The sequence below is a fragment of the Paramacrobiotus metropolitanus genome, unplaced genomic scaffold (assembly GCF_019649055.1).
Source record: "Paramacrobiotus metropolitanus isolate TYO unplaced genomic scaffold, Prichtersi_v1.0 Parri_scaffold0000025, whole genome shotgun sequence".
Classification (NCBI taxonomy): domain Eukaryota; kingdom Metazoa; phylum Tardigrada; class Eutardigrada; order Parachela; family Macrobiotidae; genus Paramacrobiotus; species Paramacrobiotus metropolitanus.
This window is the reverse complement of record NW_026570245.1, coordinates 944,619-966,205: the sequence shown is the minus strand read 5'-3', so window position 1 is coordinate 966,205 and position 21,587 is coordinate 944,619. Positions and strand designations below refer to the sequence as shown.

Genomic DNA, 21,587 nt, shown 5'->3' with positions numbered 1-21,587 from the left:
AGTTACCGCGGCATCAACAAATTCCTTGCTAGAGTAATGCCAATAGAAATCCATGACGGATTCTTGTAGTCGTAGCAAATAGTCCACAGTGCAAATGACCAAATTAACGGTAGCCGTGTTACCTTGCTGCGTGCGGAGGTAATTCTGGAATTCTATACAACGAATTTTATTGTTTACACGTAATGCGAACATAGGATTATTTGCCTTTAAGATATGCTTAATGTTTATACGATTCACCGACCTAAATTGTGACCTTCGCACAGTAGTTGTAAAAATCGGAAGATTTTACAGGTGTTCTCAGCCTCGGCATTGTTGGCTTCGGTAGGGTTTGATTCGGCGCTCGATACGCCGAGACCTTCTGCTTTCATAATTCGTTCGAAAGCGTCCAGATTCAGTACACCGGCTGCATTCATCAGTCCTGCCATGGAGTTGAAGAAACCAACATCGCGTTTTTCTTTTAAATACTCCGCCATTCTCTGCAAGATGAATTCCATAAACGGTCAACAACTTGTATCAGCAGTTTTGCAACAGCATTTGGCGACATAATCGAATTCCTGTCTCTAACGTTTGTGAACGACGCATAATATATATTTTTTAGGGAAAAAAACCAAATTCGGCAGAGTGACAAACCGATTAAAAACTCAAGTAGAAGACTTATTGCATCACTATAACTTCGCTACTTAAGGCGGAAAATATCCGTCTTTTGTTGCAATTTTTGTCAACAAGCTCGATAAAGCTGGATGGAGCAGTGGCAGATTCTGATCGCGCCTGATTGCGATTCCTTCAGTGTTAACCGCTGATGTCGGCGGCGAGTGAAGGCATATGGTATCACTCACAATATTCTCAAGTACTTTATTTTGTTGTTCACCTTACGTGAACTTGTTCACCTGTACGAACAGTATAACTTTAATTTTTTCTTGTTAACGATAAACGGTATGTGCATTGCAATTATTGCGCCATGTACTAGAAAGAACGACATGGCAATTTTTGGGAATTATTGGGAAAAATCGCTAGCAACTTCGTCGCGTTAAGCTTTAGATTGGCGCGTATCGCTATTCTCACCTTCTGTACTGTAGTGTTACCACCTCGCAAAATAGAAATTCCCAACGTTAGTGTCGACCACACAGTGTCATTGGGTTCACCATTGGATGCACTGATGTACATCAGCACCATCTCCGCTACACCGCGATCGGCCAACCGTCCCTGTTCCCACAGCAGCTTCTGCCGCTCCAACTCCTGTTCCTGCATGGACGGCCCAGCCTCCTCATCGCCTCCCTCTTCGTCCTCTTCTTCGTCAGCCCCACCACAGCTCATACTCATAATATCCGCATAGTGCAGATACAACGATACAAAATTATCATTGCGGTTCTCCGTGGTTGCTGCGCGCGAGAATGCCGTGACAATCTGCTCCAGTTGGTCGGTATGTACCGGCTCCTCCGCATCCGGATGCATTGTGGCCAGATGGACTGTTTTCGAGGGGTCACCGCCCAATGGTTCGGTTAGATTGGCAATCATCACCTCCTGGCCTTGATTTTCATCGGATAGCCACAGATCACGGTATGCCGGTAAGAATAAGTTGATGGCGCGATGTCGCGGCAGACTGTACAGCGCGACCATGCGGAAACAGGCAATGATGGCGCGTTTGCGTTGTGTGGAGACCAGTTTGCGCCATGTATCGCCGGTAATCGCTGGCGGATGATCCACCTAACGCAAGCGAAATGAACAGAGTCTTTGCATGTGAATTTACAGATATCAGTTGATAGATTCTTAAAAATATCCGTAATCTTCGGCCTTGCAGCAAAAAGCGCTCTAAACGGCACATTAAAGAAAATTAGGCACACAAGAAAATTAGGCGCGCTTAGGCACATTAAAGAAAATTGTGAATATCAAAGCGCATTAACTTTCTACATTGATCAAAATGCGTCTTGTCCATACTCCATAGTATAACAGACTTATTGTGAATGTACTGGGCTCCATAAAGTATCAAGGAAAAATGTTATTTTGTTTAAACAAATTCAGATACGAATGTTTTTTGCGACTTACTAGATGTAATCCTTGTAAAACTTTGGACATGGCCAGAATCCTTTCCACAACCACCGTCGAAGATTCCTCTTCTACCAGATCATCCAGTTTCGCCACTTGTTTCTTACCGATCTTAATGTACAGTTTCCGCTGCCACGCCTTTCTGTCAGCCGGATCCGGTTGGTCCGGTAGCATAAGTTCCGCTTTGACAAACTCTTCAAGAACTTCGGTTGGCTCGTGTCGCAGCATCCTTTCCTTGGCCTTCTGCACTAACTCCTGTTCGCGCCCCGTAAATAAATTCAGTCCAACTGGCAATAAACGTTTCAAGCACACAACAATCAAACTCTGCTGCGCCGCTTGATCTTTCTTGACATCCTTTTTATCGCGTTTGCGCTTCTTCTTACTGCTGCCCGATGAGGCACCCGACTGGGTCATAATGCGACAAATTCCGCGTGGTCCTGCGGAGATCAGGGCATTGACGTCCACATCGTTGCCGGACAGAAAGTTTAATTCTTCCCGTTTGAAATGCTGGGATTTCATCCAGTGGTTAAAGACCTCCGACACTTCAGCGTACAGCTGTTCGGCTTGCCCGTGGTTGTCGCGAATCCACTGCGCTTTGTGGATTTCGGCATAGCGGATGACTATGGGGTAGAATGCGTAAAGGTCACGGATAAGCACGGCATATTCTTCGCCGACGGATGCTTCGACGGATGAAAGATCATCACCCAAACGCTGCCCATGCCGTAAGACTTCCTCGTTAGCGTGGGCGGATTTCGTGTTTTCTCTGAGTTTTATGGCAATGGGAAGGATACGATCGTTTAGTAAACTCGCACTGGAATTGAGCACGATCTGTCCAACCACCTACGCACAAACCGAACATTTAAGAATATCATAACATGCAGCCGCTGAACCGCTAATAATTTTATTATACTTACTGCTGCTATTCGCACCATCCACGTAGCTTTCGGATCGCCGATGTTGTTGCGAATGAGGGTCAAAACTTGCGTAAGAGTTTGATTCAAGTGGTCGGTTGTTACTTTCGTAACAGTGGTACTAAGTAAAGAATCTTACATAAATCAACAAACTTCGATCGCAACTTGCCAAGTGCTGATTTTTCAAAAGCAATGGACAACACAGTACGATATACATATAATTGGCAAATTTAAATAATTAAAATCAAACAAAAAGGAAAATCCAATCCTACAGTCTGCCCAATAAGCGATACAGAACTTACTCGTCAGGATGCGCATTATCCGGACCGCGGTAGTACCAAGTGGATAAGTAACTGCACAGCATCGGCAATATCACATCAATGATATGCGGCGATACGGCATAATCGCCAGCTTGTGTAAAGGTTTCCACTTCCTTGACCAGATTCTCCATGGTCGGCAGACTGGCTGATAAGCGATTCATAATATCCTGAGCTTGTAGAGACTGTTCCTGCGCTCTTCCCAATATACAAAACGGATTATTGGCGTTGAACTCTGGCTCCAGAAACGCCACCGGGAAGGTACTGGCAAATGCTGCTAAACATGCACCAATCAGCGGTCGATTTCCTAGACTGATTTCTTCGAAGAGCTTGACACTGGCCGGTAACGTCAAATTCGTTCCCAATGTGTACAAAGAATCCAGGATGGAATAGCAAGCAATCTGGATGTCATTGATCAAGATATCTTTGCCGAAATTATTGGCGCCGATGTGGTCAAATAAGGATGTCAGCACCCGCAGCAGTACGCCTTCAACGTAACCCAAACTGACGGATTGTTTCGGTGTGGTACCGCGCGGGGCTGGGAAATAGTGGGTCTTCAAGTAGGTCACGGTGTTGGTCAGATCGGCGGCCGCTTGATTGAAGAATGTCAGGAAACTTGTTCGAACGAAATCCAGACTGTTCTTTATCAGAGAACTAAGAAAAGCGGTTACAAAATTAAGTACTGACAATTTTGCGGCTAAATTAAATGCATGCTTTAATGCTTACTTAGCGTCAATGGTCTGTACCAAAACCTGCAAACACTGAACGGCAATCTGGGTATCGTGTCCAAAGGATTGCACTTTTGTTCGTAGAAGCATGGCTAATCGGCAGAATAAACTGCGGAGAGAAATAAAATAAACTTAATTCAGCGATGAAGAACAGATAGTTAGTGGTAATCTGGATACCTTGCCACCATTTCTTTTTCTTTGGGGGAAGCAATGCGACCGACGTCTACGGCGGCAGGAGATTGCAGAAAGTAATTCTTTTGCGAACGGAAGTACTGCTCCACTAACGGCAATACCACCTGTTCAGAAAAACAACGCAAATTAAAAAATACTACAAAAAATGTAGCCCGCATTTTAGATTGCTATAATCAACTTTTAACATCCATATGCATGAATTGCTGGCCAGCAGAAAATATAACAGCTAGAACTGAGTCACCTCACTACCGTTGCATCACGCCGTACAACTTACAAGTATCAACCACAAGCGTTAGCATAGCAATAATTGTTAGTAAAGTTAGCAAGTACAGTAGAGGTGCATGTCAAAAACAATTCCATAACACCGCAATAATTTGGTGCCGAGACTAAGTTCATAAATCATCAATGACAAGAAATCGTTTAGAAGATAATTACAAAGTTTACTTATGTGACGAATAAAACAACTAACAGCTTTACCTTGCTAAAAAATTTAACATCACCCGGCGCTTCTTTATAACTTTGCCTCCTCGTCAACGTCGAACTCGGCATCGTGTTCCGCATCTTAGCCAGAGTCACATCACAGTAATGTAGCAATTTCTCCAATAAACTATACGCAAACCGCGATTCAATCTCCGATGGCGGACTGATCGACCCACGCTCTCCCGTATTCCTCGACGGACGCTCCTTCTTAAACCGATACCCCGAGTAAATCAGAAACTTCAGAAGCTCCTGGGAGCGTTCCCGATCCACCTTCTTTTCCCGATCCGTCAGCAGGTCAAAGGGGACAAAATGCGGTACCACCCCGCGTTCCGGGGCGGCATTCAGCTCCGACTGGACACCTTGGGACCAGATGTCATGCGCATTCTCGGCTAAGCGTTCAGCCAACGCCAACATCTCCCGGTTTAACGTCAGATTGTTTAGTTCCACGGGGCGTGGCATATATCCGTAGGGTAGTTCCTGGAGGCCACGGGAGGGACGGCGTTTCATCAGTTGACTGCGGGTGCCACGGGAATCTTCTTCCCCGCGTTCCAACGTCCAACCCCACGCTAGAATGGCTTTAACGGCTTGTTCAGCGGGTAGACGATAGTCTTCTTTAGCTTCGGCTGGGAGGTAGTTGTAAGGCTGCATAAAGGGATGGACTTTGTCTGCGTCACTGCGCGTCGGGTGGTAGCCCCAACCGGCTTCGTACTGTTTCAGCGCCCAGGCATCGTGGTAATGTTCGGCAAATTTTACCGCCATGTTCTGTAGGTCTGGACTCAGAAACAATCTATACCAAAAAGATTTACTTTCATTGACATTCAATAAAAACTATTAGTCACGAACCAAAAAAAAATTAAGCCACTGTAATTTTGCGAAATAACGAAGCCGACGGATCAAATCATCAATGGTTTATACGAGAAGACAATTTGATGGACATCGATTTACAGAATAGAAGGATAATTAGAAATCCTGCTCGAATTTAGGCTTACGTGGATGTTTCCACGGGACTCGGCTGATATCCGATTCTACCATCTGTACGGCGGGGTGTCATCTCCTGCTCATCGTTGGCTGTCTTGACCAGCGCGTAATCCGGTGGCAGAGCACTGCCGATGGCCGATAAACACGGCAGTGCATAGTTGAACAATTCTGGATCATAACTGCGCCCGGCCAACGAATCGAAGATCCGGCTGAACAGCATCATCGTCAAGCGTTTTTCCGCTTCGGACGCCGTGCCTAACAGAAAATTAAATTTTGATAATTACAGCCAGCGAATAAAACGTTGCAACGAGAGCAATTTATTTTACCGTAGCTGCCAAATCCACTTGGACTACCGTAATACTTGGCGCAGCGCTCGTAATGGGATGTCAAAAGCTGCAACAGGGAATACCGTACAAGATGCTCCACGCTTATTGTAAATATTGCTTGCAACCTTTAATGCCACCGTTGTATGTTCAGATAAAGCGGAAACGTCGACAATCAATTTCCGAAGCAGACGTTCCATCATTGCAGGATCAATTTCCCTATCAAACACAAAAGGTCATTCATAGTTCCCCTCTGGGGCCAACACTCAAATTTACCGGATCAAGGCCAGTAAAAATGTCGATATCACTTCTCGCTGATTCTTGGTCAAGTTTCGCACTTTTGACATGGAATAAGCCGTGTGCAACGTAGCGTCCAGCAGGCTGCTGTACTGTGTGGCAGTTGCAAAAAAGCTAGACTGTCGCGTCAGTAGTGGCAAAACCGAATTGCACAGATATCGATTCAACGCCAGACTGACATCGCTTTCTGATGCCAAACTCTAAAATATTAATACAACAATATTTTAGTTTCTACCATTAATAGTTAATTTAAAAAGTCTTAGCTTTTCAAAGAATAATTAAGTTTTACCCCATCCATCATTGTTCCACACCGCATATCCGGTAAAAAGCTCTCTTCCAGCAACCGGAAAAAGATCTCCGGATCTTCCACACCGTACACACGTTCCAAAAACACCAGTACGGCTTGCTTATGATTAGGCAAAATAGTGGGTGGCATTTCCGGCAACTCGTTACTTCCCGCTATCGAATCACACAGTAAGTCAACAACCATAAACTGTAAATATATTATTAAAGGACTCAGTTACTCGCACTTTAATACATACCTTCGATAGCAGAGAAATTCGGTATAAAGAACTGCATCGACAGTACACCTTCCAAATCCGGCAACGGGATCAGACTCTGAAGAATCGCCCGTGCACGTACGGAATCACTGCGTGCATGGGCCAGCTGGGTGGTGTCCGGTGAACACCGTCCTAACAGATCCACCAACACCGAGTAGAAATTCAGCACCGCTTCGCCCATATCAATATAATCCTCATCTTCCTTCAATGTCGGATCAATCGTTACGGCTGTTGATTCCGACAGCGTAATAGCATCTTTCATCGCGTTGAGTAATCCTTGACCACCACCGCGCAGCGCCGGACCCAGACATTCCGGCCGGCGAATCAGTAAACGCACCACAAGATTGGCGTTCTCTTCCATACTTTCACCGTTGACCCATACGCAGAAGCGCAGAAAATCCAAATATCGCTCACCTTCCACGGGATCCCATCCGATATCCGCGTAACCTTTAGCCACCAGTCCCGAACTGCTCTGCAAGCCGCATCGGGATAAATATACGGCGATCTTCTCAAGATGGTGTTCGCGCAGTGATAAGGCCAGTTCGCTGTTGTCCATTAGGGAACAATATGCTACGTCCAGCGGAGCCGAACCACGTAGTGACGGTCGATCTGCGCGAAACGATACCGTAAAGAATTAGCAAACAATATTTGATAATTCTAGAAATATTTAAAGTTTTTTATTTCAGAAGTGGACACTGTTCTAAGCATTCACATTATGCCGAAAATGTTGCTTGAAAACGTGCCGGAAGCGGCTTCCGTGAAGGTTTTCTACTGTATGGTACCCTTCATTCGCAAGTTTTGTACGGTGCCTGTTAGCGTGCACGCAAGCAGAGCCAACCGCCAAACCGGCAACCGGGCCTACGATAGGCGCAGCGAATACGAGTGAAGCCAAGGTGGCTGAGTGCGAAGCCGAAGTGGCTGTGATGGAAACGTTCGGTCAAAACTCCACGAAGAGTTCTGGTAGAGCCGAAATCGGCATACTCCTTTCCAGGAGAATCGGTCAGCAGTCAGTGGACTGCTCTGGTAGCCAAATTGGCTGCTTCCTGCTTAGGACGATCCTATGTAGGAGTGAAACTGAGAAATGTAAATGCCAAAAAATGTAGGAGGTCCTCACCGGGCCATCAATAAATAAAAGAAAGGGGGGTAAGGGAGGGGTTTTAGCTGCAATTTTCTGCGCTGCTGCAATGGAGCATGTGCTGCAATTTTCTGCGCTTTGTTGAGATAAACTGTGCTCATTATAAGTAGTACTCTAAAATTAATTAATGCGTACAAAGTAGCATGCTGCTGTTGTCCAGAAGGTAGCCCAAGTGCTCAAACATGGCTTTCTGGTTATGCCGGCTAGTACGGCAAAAGTAGCACAGAAATTTACAGCAAGCGACGACCATGTCAGCAGAGTCCTGAAAACAGAAACGCAAGTCATACTTTTCCAAAACACCAATTAAATAAAGTTTAAGCAATTACTTTCTGTCCATCACTCTGTCCTGCTTGTCGATCTGATTCCACGTTCTGCGATTTTCCAATAGTGTTCATCATCACCGTCATAACGTTCTCGTGGATGCACAACATGCCAATCAGATCGGGATGTTGGAAAAAGACGCGATTATTCATCAGCTCCCTAAAGGCAAACTGTCACAGACTACCGCTCACAAAGTTTAGGGTGAAAAGCGCATTCTAAGCAGTTTTGTACCATAAAGATACGCGCAGAACTGCCTCTTCATCCTTCTCCATTTGCACGGATAGCAGTGTACGCACACGTCCGAGGGACGCCAGCAGAGCCGTGACATCCGCATGACTGGAATTGCTGATCACATACGCTTTTTCCAAGGCTTTCAGAACTTCACCCACACCGTCGTACTGGCGGTGCAAAAGGGAGAACATCTCTTTAATGAGTTCTTGAGAATCAATATGGGATTCCGCTGCCCAGCTGATAACACTCTTCTTGATGACCTCAGTCAAAACCTCTGTAGATTAACATACTGCTTCGTTAAAAACCGGCCGTACCCACCATAAACCGGCTGTACACTGGCAACTTAAAACAAGCCAAAACGAAAATAAGCGGGGGAAAAATTCAAACAAGCGGACAAAGCAGAAAGTATTGATTTGTAACGGAAAATACATTTTGCGTGCGCATTAGGAAATAAATACGCTTCAAATGCACAGTAAGCAAGCATCATATTAAAATAAAGTTAATAAGTTGAAATAAGGAATTACCGTTCGAGTAGCCCAGATCACGAGTATAACGAGTGACTGTAGATAGAAGAAACCAAATAAACAACACCAACAACAAAATCAACAAAAACCGTTATTTAGTAAAACAATACATAAGCAAGCCAAGTCATCGCCTCAAGCAAAGTGTACCTCGTTCCTGTGGTTTTGGACCAAGCCGGTCAACCAAGGAAGAGTGATAATACGCCAAATGCTCGCGGAGATCCTCAGGTGACGGACACGATGCGGATTCTTCTTCCTCGGGATGTTTAAACGACAGGAGCATCTTCATCTGGATAATATCAAATCGTGCAAGCTTGTTCAATACAAACAAGAATTATATTGTACTTGTTCTTTCGGTGGACAGCGGAACTCTTTCGTCTTCTTCGCCGCGACGGACGATGGAAGGTCAGATGCTTTAATATCGATATAACGGTTTAATTGATCCTGTTACGAAAATAAGAATTCTGATTATGAAGTAAGGGAAACAATAATAATAATTAGAAATCTCGTTGTAAGATTGTTTGCTGGCGTTTTGTACGTTCGCTTACAGTTTGGGCTTTTCCTACAAATTCTTCCGAAAAGTAGACAATTTCTTCAATGCGTTTGCGAACTCGTTCGTCGCACAGATCCTGCAGTACGTAACACAACTGCAATTTAACGCCTTCATCCAAACGGATGTGCAGCAGTCCGCGATCCATTTGCTCTAAAGACCCGATAACAAATTAGAAAGACACCGAAATTAGAAGATTACATTCAACCCAGAATTTCCTCGACTAACGGTGATCTAATACGCCTCCAAAAGCTGGCGGATCAACCAACATCAGCAGTCGATCCATATCGTTTTGCTCGATGAATCCAACAAGAAGCAACTGGTCGACGATTTTCAGCAGCGGCCTGAAGAAAAAAGGCAGACTTGCTAAATCGCAAACGAAACACCGACTGAAATCGAAAAATAACTAACACGAAAAGGTTTTCATAGTTGCCACCAATGGGATCCCGGCAGTGTGCTGTGCCCTTTCGAACCCCATCAACCAGTGCGTCCATCACGTATTCCTTAAGAACGGTCAGAGGAAACGACGGGCATGTCATTTGTTTGATGGGAATTTGATCCTCCCTGATAAAAAAAACCGCCGATTAATCACGGTCGATAATTAGAAGCGGTTTAAAGTATTCGGTTTGCTACCCTTCGCTGGAAATCTTGTCTTTCATATTGAGCGCCGGTCGGATGGAATTCTTCGTCGACATATCCCTGACCGATTGTTGTCGCATCAGATCGGGTGTGCTACGTGCTGGCCGGCGCTTTCCACTTTCGCGTTTCGCCACCGGGATGACATATTCGTCACGGGTGTTGTACATTGCTTTTGCATATGTATCCAAATGCAGAGCAATCAACAGATCATAGAATGCTCTGCGTAATGCACCGGACATATCTGCACAAAATGAAACCATTAGGTCACACATCGCTTTATGTAACACAATCACTTACATGGATTCTGGATGGCAAACAGTAGCTGTTTCTGGTCGACATGTTTAACCAACGCGTGGGCTACTCGATAATTTCCATGAGAGCAGATGGCGCAATATAGCATCAGCGTATGAGCGTGGAACCTAATAAACACAATACAATTATGAGAGAAGCAAAAGGTCACGTCCTATACAAAAGCTGTAAAAGATTAGGTATACATACAATAGCAGATCCTCGTTTTCAATTAGTTCCAGAATATCAATACACCGTGCTTCTTCAGGAATATACAACGCAAGAATGGACACGGGGTCATCGCACAGCATACTCCAACCTCGAACATCCGACATTTTCAGTTCGTGCACCCGGAGAAACTGGCTCGGCACACGTGACCACTGGTTGGGACGAAGAGTCAGCACGCGCAAACGCGGTGGACATTGCGGAGTTAATGACCGATCCTGTAATCGCACAACAAATTACGACTAAAAATGTGTACAGTAGTTTCAGCATGTGAAAATGTGACCAATTCACCGTTATGAAGCAGTTTAATACCAATACTGCTCACTTACACGAAGGAATAACGCACTGGACAGCGGCAATGCCGATTTATTCCCAGTAAATTCAAACTGCAAAACCTCTTTACTAGTCGGCTCCACAAACACTGCCGGGTACAGTTTGGTGGCTGGTTCAATCTGGTAGCGTTCTTCAATTTCCCGCCCATTGAAATTAAAGGTCAACATGCCCGTCGCCACATCGATCGTGGTGCCGATCAGCAATCCCGGCGAGGCGCGTCCTTTATCCTGTCCACCCTGATTAGCCGCCTGTTCCTGCAGATCCCCGGCACACACCAGATAGGAATTCTGGAAGAAACAGTGGCTCTTCAGCTGGCCGCCCACATCCAGAATCTTGGCCTCCGCCCGCCGCACATAATCCAACGCGAACGGACTCTGGGCATGATGGAAATCCGATGTCACCCAGCCAATGTACACACACTTGGGATCCTGACCGGGGAAAATGCGGACCGCATAGTGGAACTCGGTGACCAGGTCGAAAACGGTGGAACTGGCGGTAGTGACGTCCGACATCCCGCTCAAACCGGACAGTGGACGATTCTGATCGTCCACACCGAAGGCCACTCGCGGGGTCATCATCTCGATATCCGGGGTCGGGGTCATCAGATCCTGAGCGTTGGTGAAAGACGGTAGGGGAGTGGGCATACGGAGGGTCAGGGCGGGGCCACCGGCGGTTCCGGCGGCTAAAGTAATATCCGGGGTGCGCAACATACCATCACTGGTCACCTGGGTCATCGTCTGGTTCATGGGTTTCCGCTCAACGATGTACGTATTTTCCGGGCGTTCTTTCGATGCCGACCGTTTGCTGGCGGATTCTTTGATTTTCTTGGTGAGATAAGAGAACGGACTCTGTGAACGCTTCTTGGCTTTACCATCGGGTGCTGCCGGCGTGCTGTCATGAATAAACACACAACATGTTGTAGTTTTACTCAGGCTGGGTTCATGGCTACGGCTGGCACTAAAAAACACACCGGTACCAAAAATCACTCTAGCACTCTGTATTTGGCAATCGTTTTCAGGTAAGAGAAAGATAGCCGGTAGTAAGCAACAACTGGACAGCGTTAAACGCAATTACTGCTTGACCTCTGTGATCGTTTATTGTTGTCGCGAAGTTGCCGGCAGTTTTTCTAACTCTTACGAAATCATTAACTTCCTTGAAAAATAAAAATGAACACGTTCCATAATCGTGCCCTGGCATCCTTATAAACAGTTTTCTTTAACTGATTCGCAATGTTTTTCCGCTGGAATTTGTTTTGCAAATACTTTTCACCGGGATTGTATTTCGCTGTAGCCAAATGTGCCTAATTACCTTCGCAAATTTAAATTTTGCAGACAAACGGATTTTCGTCTCTCGCTTAATTCAGTTTTTGCTATTAGACTGCTAACGATAAAAACACTTGTTACTGGAATGAGTTTTTATTATTCAGTCAATCGAATGCAAACTGACTACCATATCTGAACCTAATATCTTTGAGCCGTTTCGAATTCGAATACGGCTTGCCAAAATTAAATTTTAACATAAACCGGTGCTGCAAAACTAGGTGTCACCTTTGATGCGTCCTGCTTCTATCCAATGAATGTTGCCTTGGAACGATTTTTTCGTATCTGGTCTCACTAAGAAATGAATCGGTGTCCCTTAAAAATACATTAAACGGTGTTTTTATGTCTGAACCCTTCCAGTCAAAAAATTAAAATTTTCAAGACAAAAAATAAAATCCAACTAAAGATGTGTGTTAGTGCAGCAAGCTTCGTATTGCTCGTAAACAGCATTCAACTGCGTGCGATTAGCCACCGTTGCGTGCATGCGACAAAGATTTCCCAACATTCGCTTACGTTTCCGGCTGAAGTCGATTTTCACTGCTACTCCGGTGCATCCGTTTGCTGGAGGTCTGTACAGTCGCATAGGGATTGGCATTAATCGGCACACTAATCTGCATATCCTCATTAACATCCAGCGATTGCGTTTTCTTCATGATACCGCGCTGTCGTTGAAATTTTTCCGGACCCATCGATCCGCGGGGCAACGGGACGTTGCGTACCGGTTCGGGGGGTTCCATATCCCCCGTCTCCATCATATCGACCGATTCTTCCGTGATGAAGCGTCCTTGCGATGTCAGACCTTGAATATCGTTCTCGGAGAAACCGCCGCTAATCATGTGCTCTTCAATCTTCCCGCCCATAGCACCAGGAAGACGTTGCAGTTGGGAGACGGAAGGATTACGCCGGGTGGCTCGTTTAGCAATTTCCAGGTCATGGACCATGCGTTGCTTCTCTTCGTCGCTAGCAGCAATGAGGTAATAATTATTGAACAATTCATTAAACGGTTTTTGCAAAAAGCGATAGCGTACCGTAACGCCTATCTGTTTCAAAAATTATTCAGAGTTATCGAAACACAATATAGTGTTAACCGTTGCAGAAACATGCCAGCAAGAACCAACATCGGTTACAGAAGGATGGTTTATTTCATTCTTGGACACTGCCAGCCTACTACAAAATTGTTAGTAATTGTATTACTGCGTCTGATTTAAACATACTTTATGTATTGCTCACGGCACGTAATCGGCAATGAAAGCCGCAGAAATTCCATTTGCAATCTGTCGGACACTCCTTGTGAGCGGCGTGATAATTTAATCGCCGGTGGAGCACCAGCCGTGGGGGGAATGCGGCTGACCTCCAGCATGCTGTTCTCATCGGTCACCGGCACAAACATCGCTTGTTCCCGATCATACCAAAACGGTACCGGTTTCGTCATGTTACTACACAAATGCAGAAACAGGTTACCGTACTGGCGCAGTCAGTACATATGACTCCAAAATAAAGGATTTTATTTACACGCAGAATGGCTCATATCCTTCTTGCAGACCACAGGCAGTGAAAAACTTAAGCGAATGGATATCCTGTCCAAAATTAAATCGCCCCCGTTCACCGGCTCCCAGTGTACAAGCCGGGACGAATCCGCCTAATTCTGCTGTGACGTTTTCGAACGCGGCTTCGTTGCCCGATGGATCCACCAACAGTTCACCGTTCAATGTGAAGCTGATGGTTTTATCGTGGAGGTCCAGAAGGCAGCCTAAGACATCGCCCACTTGCCACGGGCGACCGAAAGGTTCCGGTCCTTGATGCCATTTCCGGCCCTATTCACGAAGCGATGATATCAAAGACACATCTGTTAAGCGACCAAAGAAACGATGATAAGCCATATGTGTCGATATGTAAACTTATTTTATGCTAACGTATCTGTACATAGCGTTGCAGAATGGAGAAATATTGCAGTGAACTGGCAAATAAAAATTCGGAATTAGGGAACGTACTGTGTGAGTATACACTGTATAATAGTAAACAATGGCTAGCTGAAAACAAGGTCCCCTTGTATTTTTTTGCTGAAAAATACATATTTTTACCGATAATCCGTCGAAGACGTATGAATTTTCATCGGCTCCCATTTCGATTCCGGCCGAACATCCGACCAGCGCCCAACCGATCTTGGCGTATCCATGGGTCATCACTTCGAATTCATAGTACCATTTCCCTTCCGTCACCGCGTACGTCTTCTCCGCCCGATAACTCCGCGTAATCTGCTTCTTTTCCGGCACACGCATGGCTGCACCGCCCGGCTTATGAGCGGAATCCCCGGCTGGTGGCTCAATGGTGTAGCCGAATGCCAGGAGTGTCCGAACGGCTTCACACGCGGTGTCACTACATTTTAAACAAAAACACTACAACTCAAAGTCCCAATCATGTTTATAATGAATTTGGCAACCGATTGATTTTCTTTATCGTATCGTCCACATCGACATAATGCACCAAATGCGGACTGCGTTTGGTCACCGGCTGCTTGGTCAATCCGTATGTCCAGCCTTGATCGATGCGCGTTTTAGCCCAAAGGTTATGGATGTTTTCCGATAGGATTTCTACAAGTTCCTCCATTTTGGATGATAATTGGATACTGCAGAGATCCAGCGGGGCGGGTTTGTATCCGTTGGGTTGAGTGTACGTGGAGGAGAGCTTCATTTGGCGGATGCGAGCATCGGTCGGGATCATGCTGACATGATATCCCAGTGCTAATAAGCACCTGCAAAAGAACGAAACAGATTTAATAAAAAATTGATTCGTTTCGCTATATGCAAATGTTTCCGGATACCCGTTTGCGAATGTATCTCAATGGGACTCGATAAAACCGTTGTTCTACGATATTGTACATATTGTGGGTATCCTTTATACATATTGTGGGTATATTCTATTCACGATCAGTCACATATATTACGGTTTGACCCGAAGTAGAAAATCATCCATCATGGCATTTTACTTGTGATTTTGCAATGGTATGAACTCAACGGTTATTCAAGTATACATTGCAGGACTGAGAAATGATAACTTACTTTAATAATTCCACGGACAATGTAATATCATAGTTCCGTTCGCTAATAGGTAAATTCTTGAAGGCGGTCAGATTTGGATGATGCTTGAGCGGGTCGTTTCGCACTTCTCCGTACGTCCATCCCGCTTCAATTTTACTCATTCCCCATAGTTCGTGAATATTTTCCGCCAAACGATCACGCACTTGCATAATGTAATTGGGCAAAATAACGCTGCTGGTGTCAATGGGAGCTGGGACGAATCCCACATTCTCCTGGACCAGACTCGGTCCGGCCAACAGCGACCGGTTAATGTCGCCAAAGAAAAAGCGCGGTTCGATGCGCAAAGTTTCTTTCGGTAAGAGTGATTCAATAACCGCCGAGTAACCGGATGGTGGACCGTGTTTCAAGCGACCGTGATCTCCTCCCAACATGAACCGGACGCTAAAGAAGAAGAATGTTGTAATCAAACGGTTAACACTTGGCAAAAAAACGTAGTGCACTGGCAAATTCAAACCTTCGATTCAAGTGTAGTCCTTGTTAAAACTTGTTAAGTTCAAACAATAATTTTGAGCATAAAATTAACTATAGTTATGTTTGCATTTTTAGTAAAAAGAATTACACCGCACATTACCATTTTTAGTTAACAGAATTACACTGCGTATTACATAAATTAAGCCCCAAAAATATTTTAGGTGTAGAAAATTGGGTATTTGTATCAGTACGTATGTAAAGGATACTGTACTCACCTGGATCTAGCCGACATGCTGACAACCGGAAAGAACATGCCGGTTGTATTGAAATTTCTGATTGTAGCTCGTAAGCGAATCCCATTGAGACTGAAGGAAATTTCCGGAATCGTCAGATCCAGGTTGCAGCCAACGATGTCTCCTTTGTGAAAGCCGGATGTAATCGACGGATCGTACATGCGAACCGCTCGAGAATAACCCCCTACGAAAACGTAAAATCTTTAGGCAAGCACATTAAAATACAAACCTATCCAATAATACGCTTACCGATCCAAATGTTGATTCCATCGAACCCAAATGAGAACATGTCATCGCCGACACCGTTTGTGCCCCACCGTTCACCGCCTCCAGGATAGGGAACATACCCGTCCGTATTGGCCCATCCGACTATTCAACAAAATCATACACAAATCATGTCAATTGTCGAGTACTTGATGATTATCAGTATCAGTTCAATACTTTGCTTTGATTGTGAAGATTTTCAAGTGATATCTTCACAATCGGTACGATTCCAGTATTCGAACAATAAATGCTAAAGTGTTAAAGAAGGGCTCGAGTCCCGGACTCGAGCATCTCTTTAACACTTTAGCATTTATTATCTTTATACAGTATTACAGTACTATAACATCTTCAGTTATCCACTATCAATATATGAAGTGTCGTAGTGTGGCGGCTCAGTTAAGGCCCGTGGTGACTACTTACCGGTTAGGGTATGTTACTAGGTAGTGAGAACGTGTACTGCACTAATTGTAAGTTGCACTTGATTTTGTTACACTACATGTACATAAGGTGAGAGTAGTACGTAACAATTCCAGTAATTTTTTACCTTACGATAACTTACTGCGCACATGAGGCATATGATTGGACACCGGTTCAAGATGATCCACAATAGCCTCAAAATACCATTTCTTGAAAATTGCCGAGCCTTCCACATAGCCGACATAGATGTTAGGATGCATGGATGCCACATGATCCACCAATTTCGTCTGCAGCAACAGGTCCTTTCCTGGCAGCAGATGCTGACAGATGTGATTTTGGCTGGAACGCACAGCTAAACCGTTTCCCACGCACAACGATCCCAAGACATCCAACACCTACGTCGCGTTTCCGCTAAACAAGTCCCGTACGAATTTTGTATATCGGAAAAAATCACTCACCTTATGATCGCGTCCGCTTCGATCCAAAAGCGAAATAATCGCTCGAATATGATCTTCTCTGATCATGTTAAGCGCTTCCGGACTGTCGACCAGTACGCAGTGCAACACTCCTAGCACACCTTCCGAGCCTTGCTGCGACAATTGGCTGAACAGCCAATTCAAGCGCGCCGACTGAGCAAATTGTGCGCAGTTGCCGTGATTGCCCTTGATCATTGCCGCTGTAACAAAAAACATTGTATAATTAATTAATACAATATTTAAAGCAGGCGTTATATTATTTAATATTAAGGTATTTACCAATCAGTAAGTACAGGTTCGTGGAGATCTCATCCCAACCTCCTTCGTCACCCTGGTACGTGGTCAAAATACCATGGTTGGTCAGAGCGCTGATTTTATCAATGGTATCCAAAACCAGGCTCAGTACGCCTTCTTGCTGGAAGAGATCCTGTCGATTGCGCAAAGCGCGAAGATGAACTTGTTTTGCTTCATGTTCTGCAAATAAAAATCTAAAATAAAATGAGTGAGCGCAACAAGAAGCCCTTTGCCGGATAAATTTTTCAGGAGTTTGTCTCGTTTTTAAAATAACAACATTTTACCCGTTCCGTCTTCCGGTTGGGCAAAATATCCAATCAGATCCTTGAGAAGATCAATGGTTTCACGTAGGTTAAACCGTGGTGTCGGTGCATGTCCCACGGAATCGGTACGTCCTCGTGAATCTGTTGGCTGATTTTGCAGTGCATCCAAGGCCCTAAATGAAAGGTCAACTGTCTGCGCTACTAACATTTGAAATTTAATAATAAGCTCTACCGGTTAAATTTGTTGAATAAATAAACACATTTGCGGATAACCCGCGCCGATCGCGACTCCTCATGTTGGGACCGCGTAAACGACAACGTATCATCCATGTGACCTTCTTCGGACATGGACAGATATTTGACTTCCACTTTTCCCACACCCCGTCGAGTTTCTTCCACAGTCTATTGAAACGTACATATTATGCTCATTTTGTATTAAATTAGCACTGAAGTATTACAACATTTTAAACCAAAACGTAAAATGCACACGTGTAAATAAGTAAATGTAATTGTCGCTTACGTCATATGAAAGCCAGAGTCCAGTAATGCAGTGCTGTATGACGAACATGGTGTCGCCGTATTTAATCGTACTGGCACCCATGCCTTCTTCTTCTTTCTCTTTCTCATCTAATCCATGCTCTTTATCGTCCTGGAAAAAGGTGTCATCGTAAACCACATAAACTACCGGTTTGTACGCAGTATGGACGGACTTTGTTGGCCTTCAGGAAGAATGCAGTGTCTTCAAGTTTGGACTGGTTGCGCGGCACCAATGACACCCGCCATCGACTTTTCCCGGATTCCGGTGTGGGATTCTCGGTTACGCTCATAAACCGTCCGGTGGTAATGTGCTGAATGCGAAAGGCTTGCTTCCAGTTGATAAAACCACCATTCCAACTAAAAAATAAATCAATCCTTTATTGCTGCGCTATGCATCTCGTTATAATACGAGATGCATAGAAAACAGCAAAAAAAACAGCTTACCGGTTTCGGATTAGCTCGATCCTCCACAGCGATCGAGCCCGGTTCAGGGCTTCACCGCCTTCATAGACGATCACACTGAAAAAACAGGCAGAATATTGAGTCGCACACGATAATTTCAATTTATATGCAATATTACTTTAAATTGTGCTGTGGATGATCGGACCAATTCTCCGGTATGGTCATACATTCGTCATGTCCGTGGAAAAAACGCACCACTTCCTGACCAAAGACGAAACTGATAAATTTATTCTTAACATTGCCGGAAGCGATGGGTAGCACGGTCCATAATGTCTGGTGGAACGATGCAATTACGGAGCATTCATCCGTTTTCAGAGTGTGCTGAAATTATTTAACCGACATTAATTTTCTTGGTATAATTCAGCATTCGTAATGGAAATTAAAATGTTCCGAAATTTCAAAACGATGAAGCTCAGTTTGCACATCAACAACACAAAGAATGTACTAACCAGATAACGTTCGGTTGCCACGCTGACCAAGATAAGGTCATCGCCCACCCGGACCTTTTCGCCTTCCGAGCGCTGCTTCGAAGCGGGATGGATGGTCCACCAGCAGGCTTCGCCTTGTGCGGTCTCGCGTAATCCCACGTCAAAGGCTAATTTGTCACTGGATGAGCTGGTGCTGAGACATGTGAGATACTAAAGAAAAATAAATGCTTACGAGACACATCGTCATAACCAAATTCTCATTTTAACAGGACGTAAACATGGTAGTCCTATTTCTCGCAGTACTTAGTAATGCCAGCTTACAGTAATTTTTGGCGTAAAAAAATTCAACGAAAAATTCATGTCATAATTTGATTACCATGTCACTGTTGAAATGACGGAGCAGCACCGCATGACCGTATAACAATGTCCGGTGTCCAGATTGCGTTCCCTATCGTGTGGATAGAAAAAATTTTGAACTTTGCCAGCACGGAAAAACGTAGTCCGCCAAGTCGATATACCGATTCAGAAGTGGCGTTGACCATTTCCTGTAGGGCACGCACGGAAAGTGCTTGCTCGATAACGAGCATGCATGATGCCAAATCGGGGGGACGATCCTACACAAAAAAAACATTAAAAGTTTTTCACCTCACGTCCACCGTATGGAACAACTACGGAACTCTATTAACTACTATGAAAAACTAATGTACCAGTAATAAAAGCATAAATAAAAACCTTGACTGGTACCCTCAGTACCCTGTATTATGAATCTTGATTGCATCATTTAACTACGTTTATTAACTTACTGGTCAGCTATTTTGAGACAACTTGAATGAAATACAGAGTACATATTAACAAGTAAAAATATACTGTCGAAAATGTGCGCAGTATGGTGGCTACGTTGTCGCTATAGAAGTAGAGGGTACCCTGTATAAATGTGGCATATTTAATAGCTACGTTACGATAAAATAGCGACAATTTTTCGAAAATTTTCTTTATTTTCGAACTAAAAGCCAGATTTATGTACAGACTTTGTGCAAGTACGAGTAACATAGTGAATAATCGTATATTAATAATGGTTAATACAGTATAGCTAATTTATATAGTATTGGTAGTAGTAAGTTAACGAGACGGGAAAGCGGTATATAGTTTTTTTGTTGCACTACGTACACTCAGCATCATGATCACTATTTGTAATGACAACAAGTGCTAAACACGGACTAAAACAAGCAACTATTTTGGGATTTGCCGATGATTACTACTAGATCGCAGACATAAGCGAGAATATGTCTCCCTCTCTAGCGCAACCCCATTAAAGCGCATTCCCAAAAGCGCTTCCGCAACGCTTTGATCTCATAACGGCCACTAAAAATTCCACATGATTCAGTTGCAGTTAACGCACCTAAGCGTACTATGTATAATATACATAGTATATTATATGATGAGTGAATGCTATATTATAGCATTCACTCATGAATACCTAGTTACAAATCTCGTACCCTGTACATATAAAAAAAGAAAGCGTAAATCAGTACAAAAAGTCAATCATTATCGCCCAGAATCTTTTTATCGCTGACTGACAATGAATGCTGTTAAGGCATAACAAAAGATTTCGCAGGACAGTGTACCTTATCGGAAACGGTTTCCAGAAAACAGTACCGGTTTCCGAAGCCTTCGGCGGCCAAACATACACGTTCACCGCTTCCGGTTCCAGCATCGCGGCCCGTTTGGACGGTACAGCTCAGGCAAATGATGTCGTCCTAACAAAGCAAACTTTCCAGATTGCAAGCATATTTTACTAAAAGATGTAACAATATGCACTTGTATAACTAAAAATCCTTTAATTTATTTTAACAATTCGAAAACCATAAGCGCAATAATTTACTACTAATAATAATTTATGATACTATATAGCTACTCAATAATAGTACTGGCAATGAGTTACTTACTAACCGTAAGAGACTTCATTACATTAGTCTTAAATCTTGTTTTATCTCTGGCTAAAATATTACGGATGCCGGAATAATTAATCCCCACCACCTCCCGAACTTTATCTACTATTCAAATGTCAATACCGCAGTTATTCTCAGTGTTCTGTAAAACTTTTCTCACAAATTATAAAGCATACAAATTTTTGCAATGTATATATATGCCGATTAAACCACTTCTGTTACCAATATCGCGAATTGCTAATTTATTACAAAATATTTCATGAGGAAAATGTGTTCGATAAAATCAAATGTATGAAAACGAAAA

General features: G+C 44.0%; 1 protein-coding gene across 3 annotated transcripts in view; it reads right to left on the bottom strand.

The window, feature by feature from the left end:
* Window positions 1–21,587, bottom strand: part of LOC129587474 (ryanodine receptor-like) — a 28,121-nt gene that overhangs the window by 6,092 nt on the left and 442 nt on the right. The window contains exons 2-50 of one of the 3 annotated variants that reach the window (XM_055481238.1): window positions 20,960–21,091; window positions 19,853–19,948; window positions 19,711–19,782; window positions 19,356–19,544; window positions 19,025–19,227; window positions 18,889–18,963; window positions 18,618–18,801; window positions 18,428–18,556; window positions 18,140–18,309; window positions 17,929–18,080; window positions 17,630–17,824; window positions 17,333–17,550; window positions 17,017–17,269; window positions 16,443–16,562; window positions 16,176–16,377; window positions 15,451–15,870; window positions 14,832–15,143; window positions 14,473–14,767; window positions 13,904–14,205; window positions 13,606–13,827; window positions 12,905–13,351; window positions 11,069–12,029; window positions 10,725–10,957; window positions 10,524–10,645; window positions 10,221–10,467; window positions 9,999–10,151; window positions 9,816–9,931; window positions 9,586–9,740; window positions 9,383–9,481; window positions 9,188–9,326; window positions 9,041–9,076; window positions 8,517–8,790; window positions 8,291–8,444; window positions 8,100–8,226; window positions 6,812–7,438; window positions 6,559–6,728; window positions 6,249–6,469; window positions 6,101–6,191; window positions 5,976–6,042; window positions 5,661–5,904; window positions 4,669–5,458; window positions 4,177–4,295; window positions 3,998–4,108; window positions 3,257–3,925; window positions 2,958–3,075; window positions 2,044–2,883; window positions 1,063–1,704; window positions 242–476; window positions 7–152 (exon numbers count right to left, since the gene is read on the bottom strand). In XM_055481238.1, coding sequence (XP_055337213.1) covers window positions 7–152; window positions 242–476; window positions 1,063–1,704; window positions 2,044–2,883; window positions 2,958–3,075; window positions 3,257–3,925; window positions 3,998–4,108; window positions 4,177–4,295; window positions 4,669–5,458; window positions 5,661–5,904; window positions 5,976–6,042; window positions 6,101–6,191; window positions 6,249–6,469; window positions 6,559–6,728; window positions 6,812–7,438; window positions 8,100–8,226; window positions 8,291–8,444; window positions 8,517–8,790; window positions 9,041–9,076; window positions 9,188–9,326; window positions 9,383–9,481; window positions 9,586–9,740; window positions 9,816–9,931; window positions 9,999–10,151; window positions 10,221–10,467; window positions 10,524–10,645; window positions 10,725–10,957; window positions 11,069–12,029; window positions 12,905–13,351; window positions 13,606–13,827; window positions 13,904–14,205; window positions 14,473–14,767; window positions 14,832–15,143; window positions 15,451–15,870; window positions 16,176–16,377; window positions 16,443–16,562; window positions 17,017–17,269; window positions 17,333–17,550; window positions 17,630–17,824; window positions 17,929–18,080; window positions 18,140–18,309; window positions 18,428–18,556; window positions 18,618–18,801; window positions 18,889–18,963; window positions 19,025–19,227; window positions 19,356–19,544; window positions 19,711–19,782; window positions 19,853–19,948; window positions 20,960–21,091 — 12,294 coding nt within the window. The remainder of the gene's footprint in view (window positions 1–6; window positions 153–241; window positions 477–1,062; window positions 1,705–2,043; window positions 2,884–2,957; window positions 3,076–3,256; window positions 3,926–3,997; window positions 4,109–4,176; window positions 4,296–4,668; window positions 5,459–5,660; window positions 5,905–5,975; window positions 6,043–6,100; window positions 6,192–6,248; window positions 6,470–6,558; window positions 6,729–6,811; window positions 7,439–8,099; window positions 8,227–8,290; window positions 8,445–8,516; window positions 8,791–9,040; window positions 9,077–9,187; window positions 9,327–9,382; window positions 9,482–9,585; window positions 9,741–9,815; window positions 9,932–9,998; window positions 10,152–10,220; window positions 10,468–10,523; window positions 10,646–10,724; window positions 10,958–11,068; window positions 12,030–12,904; window positions 13,352–13,605; window positions 13,828–13,903; window positions 14,206–14,472; window positions 14,768–14,831; window positions 15,144–15,450; window positions 15,871–16,175; window positions 16,378–16,442; window positions 16,563–17,016; window positions 17,270–17,332; window positions 17,551–17,629; window positions 17,825–17,928; window positions 18,081–18,139; window positions 18,310–18,427; window positions 18,557–18,617; window positions 18,802–18,888; window positions 18,964–19,024; window positions 19,228–19,355; window positions 19,545–19,710; window positions 19,783–19,852; window positions 19,949–20,959; window positions 21,092–21,587) is intronic. The other 2 variants (XM_055481237.1, XM_055481239.1) reach the window with 2 other exon arrangements.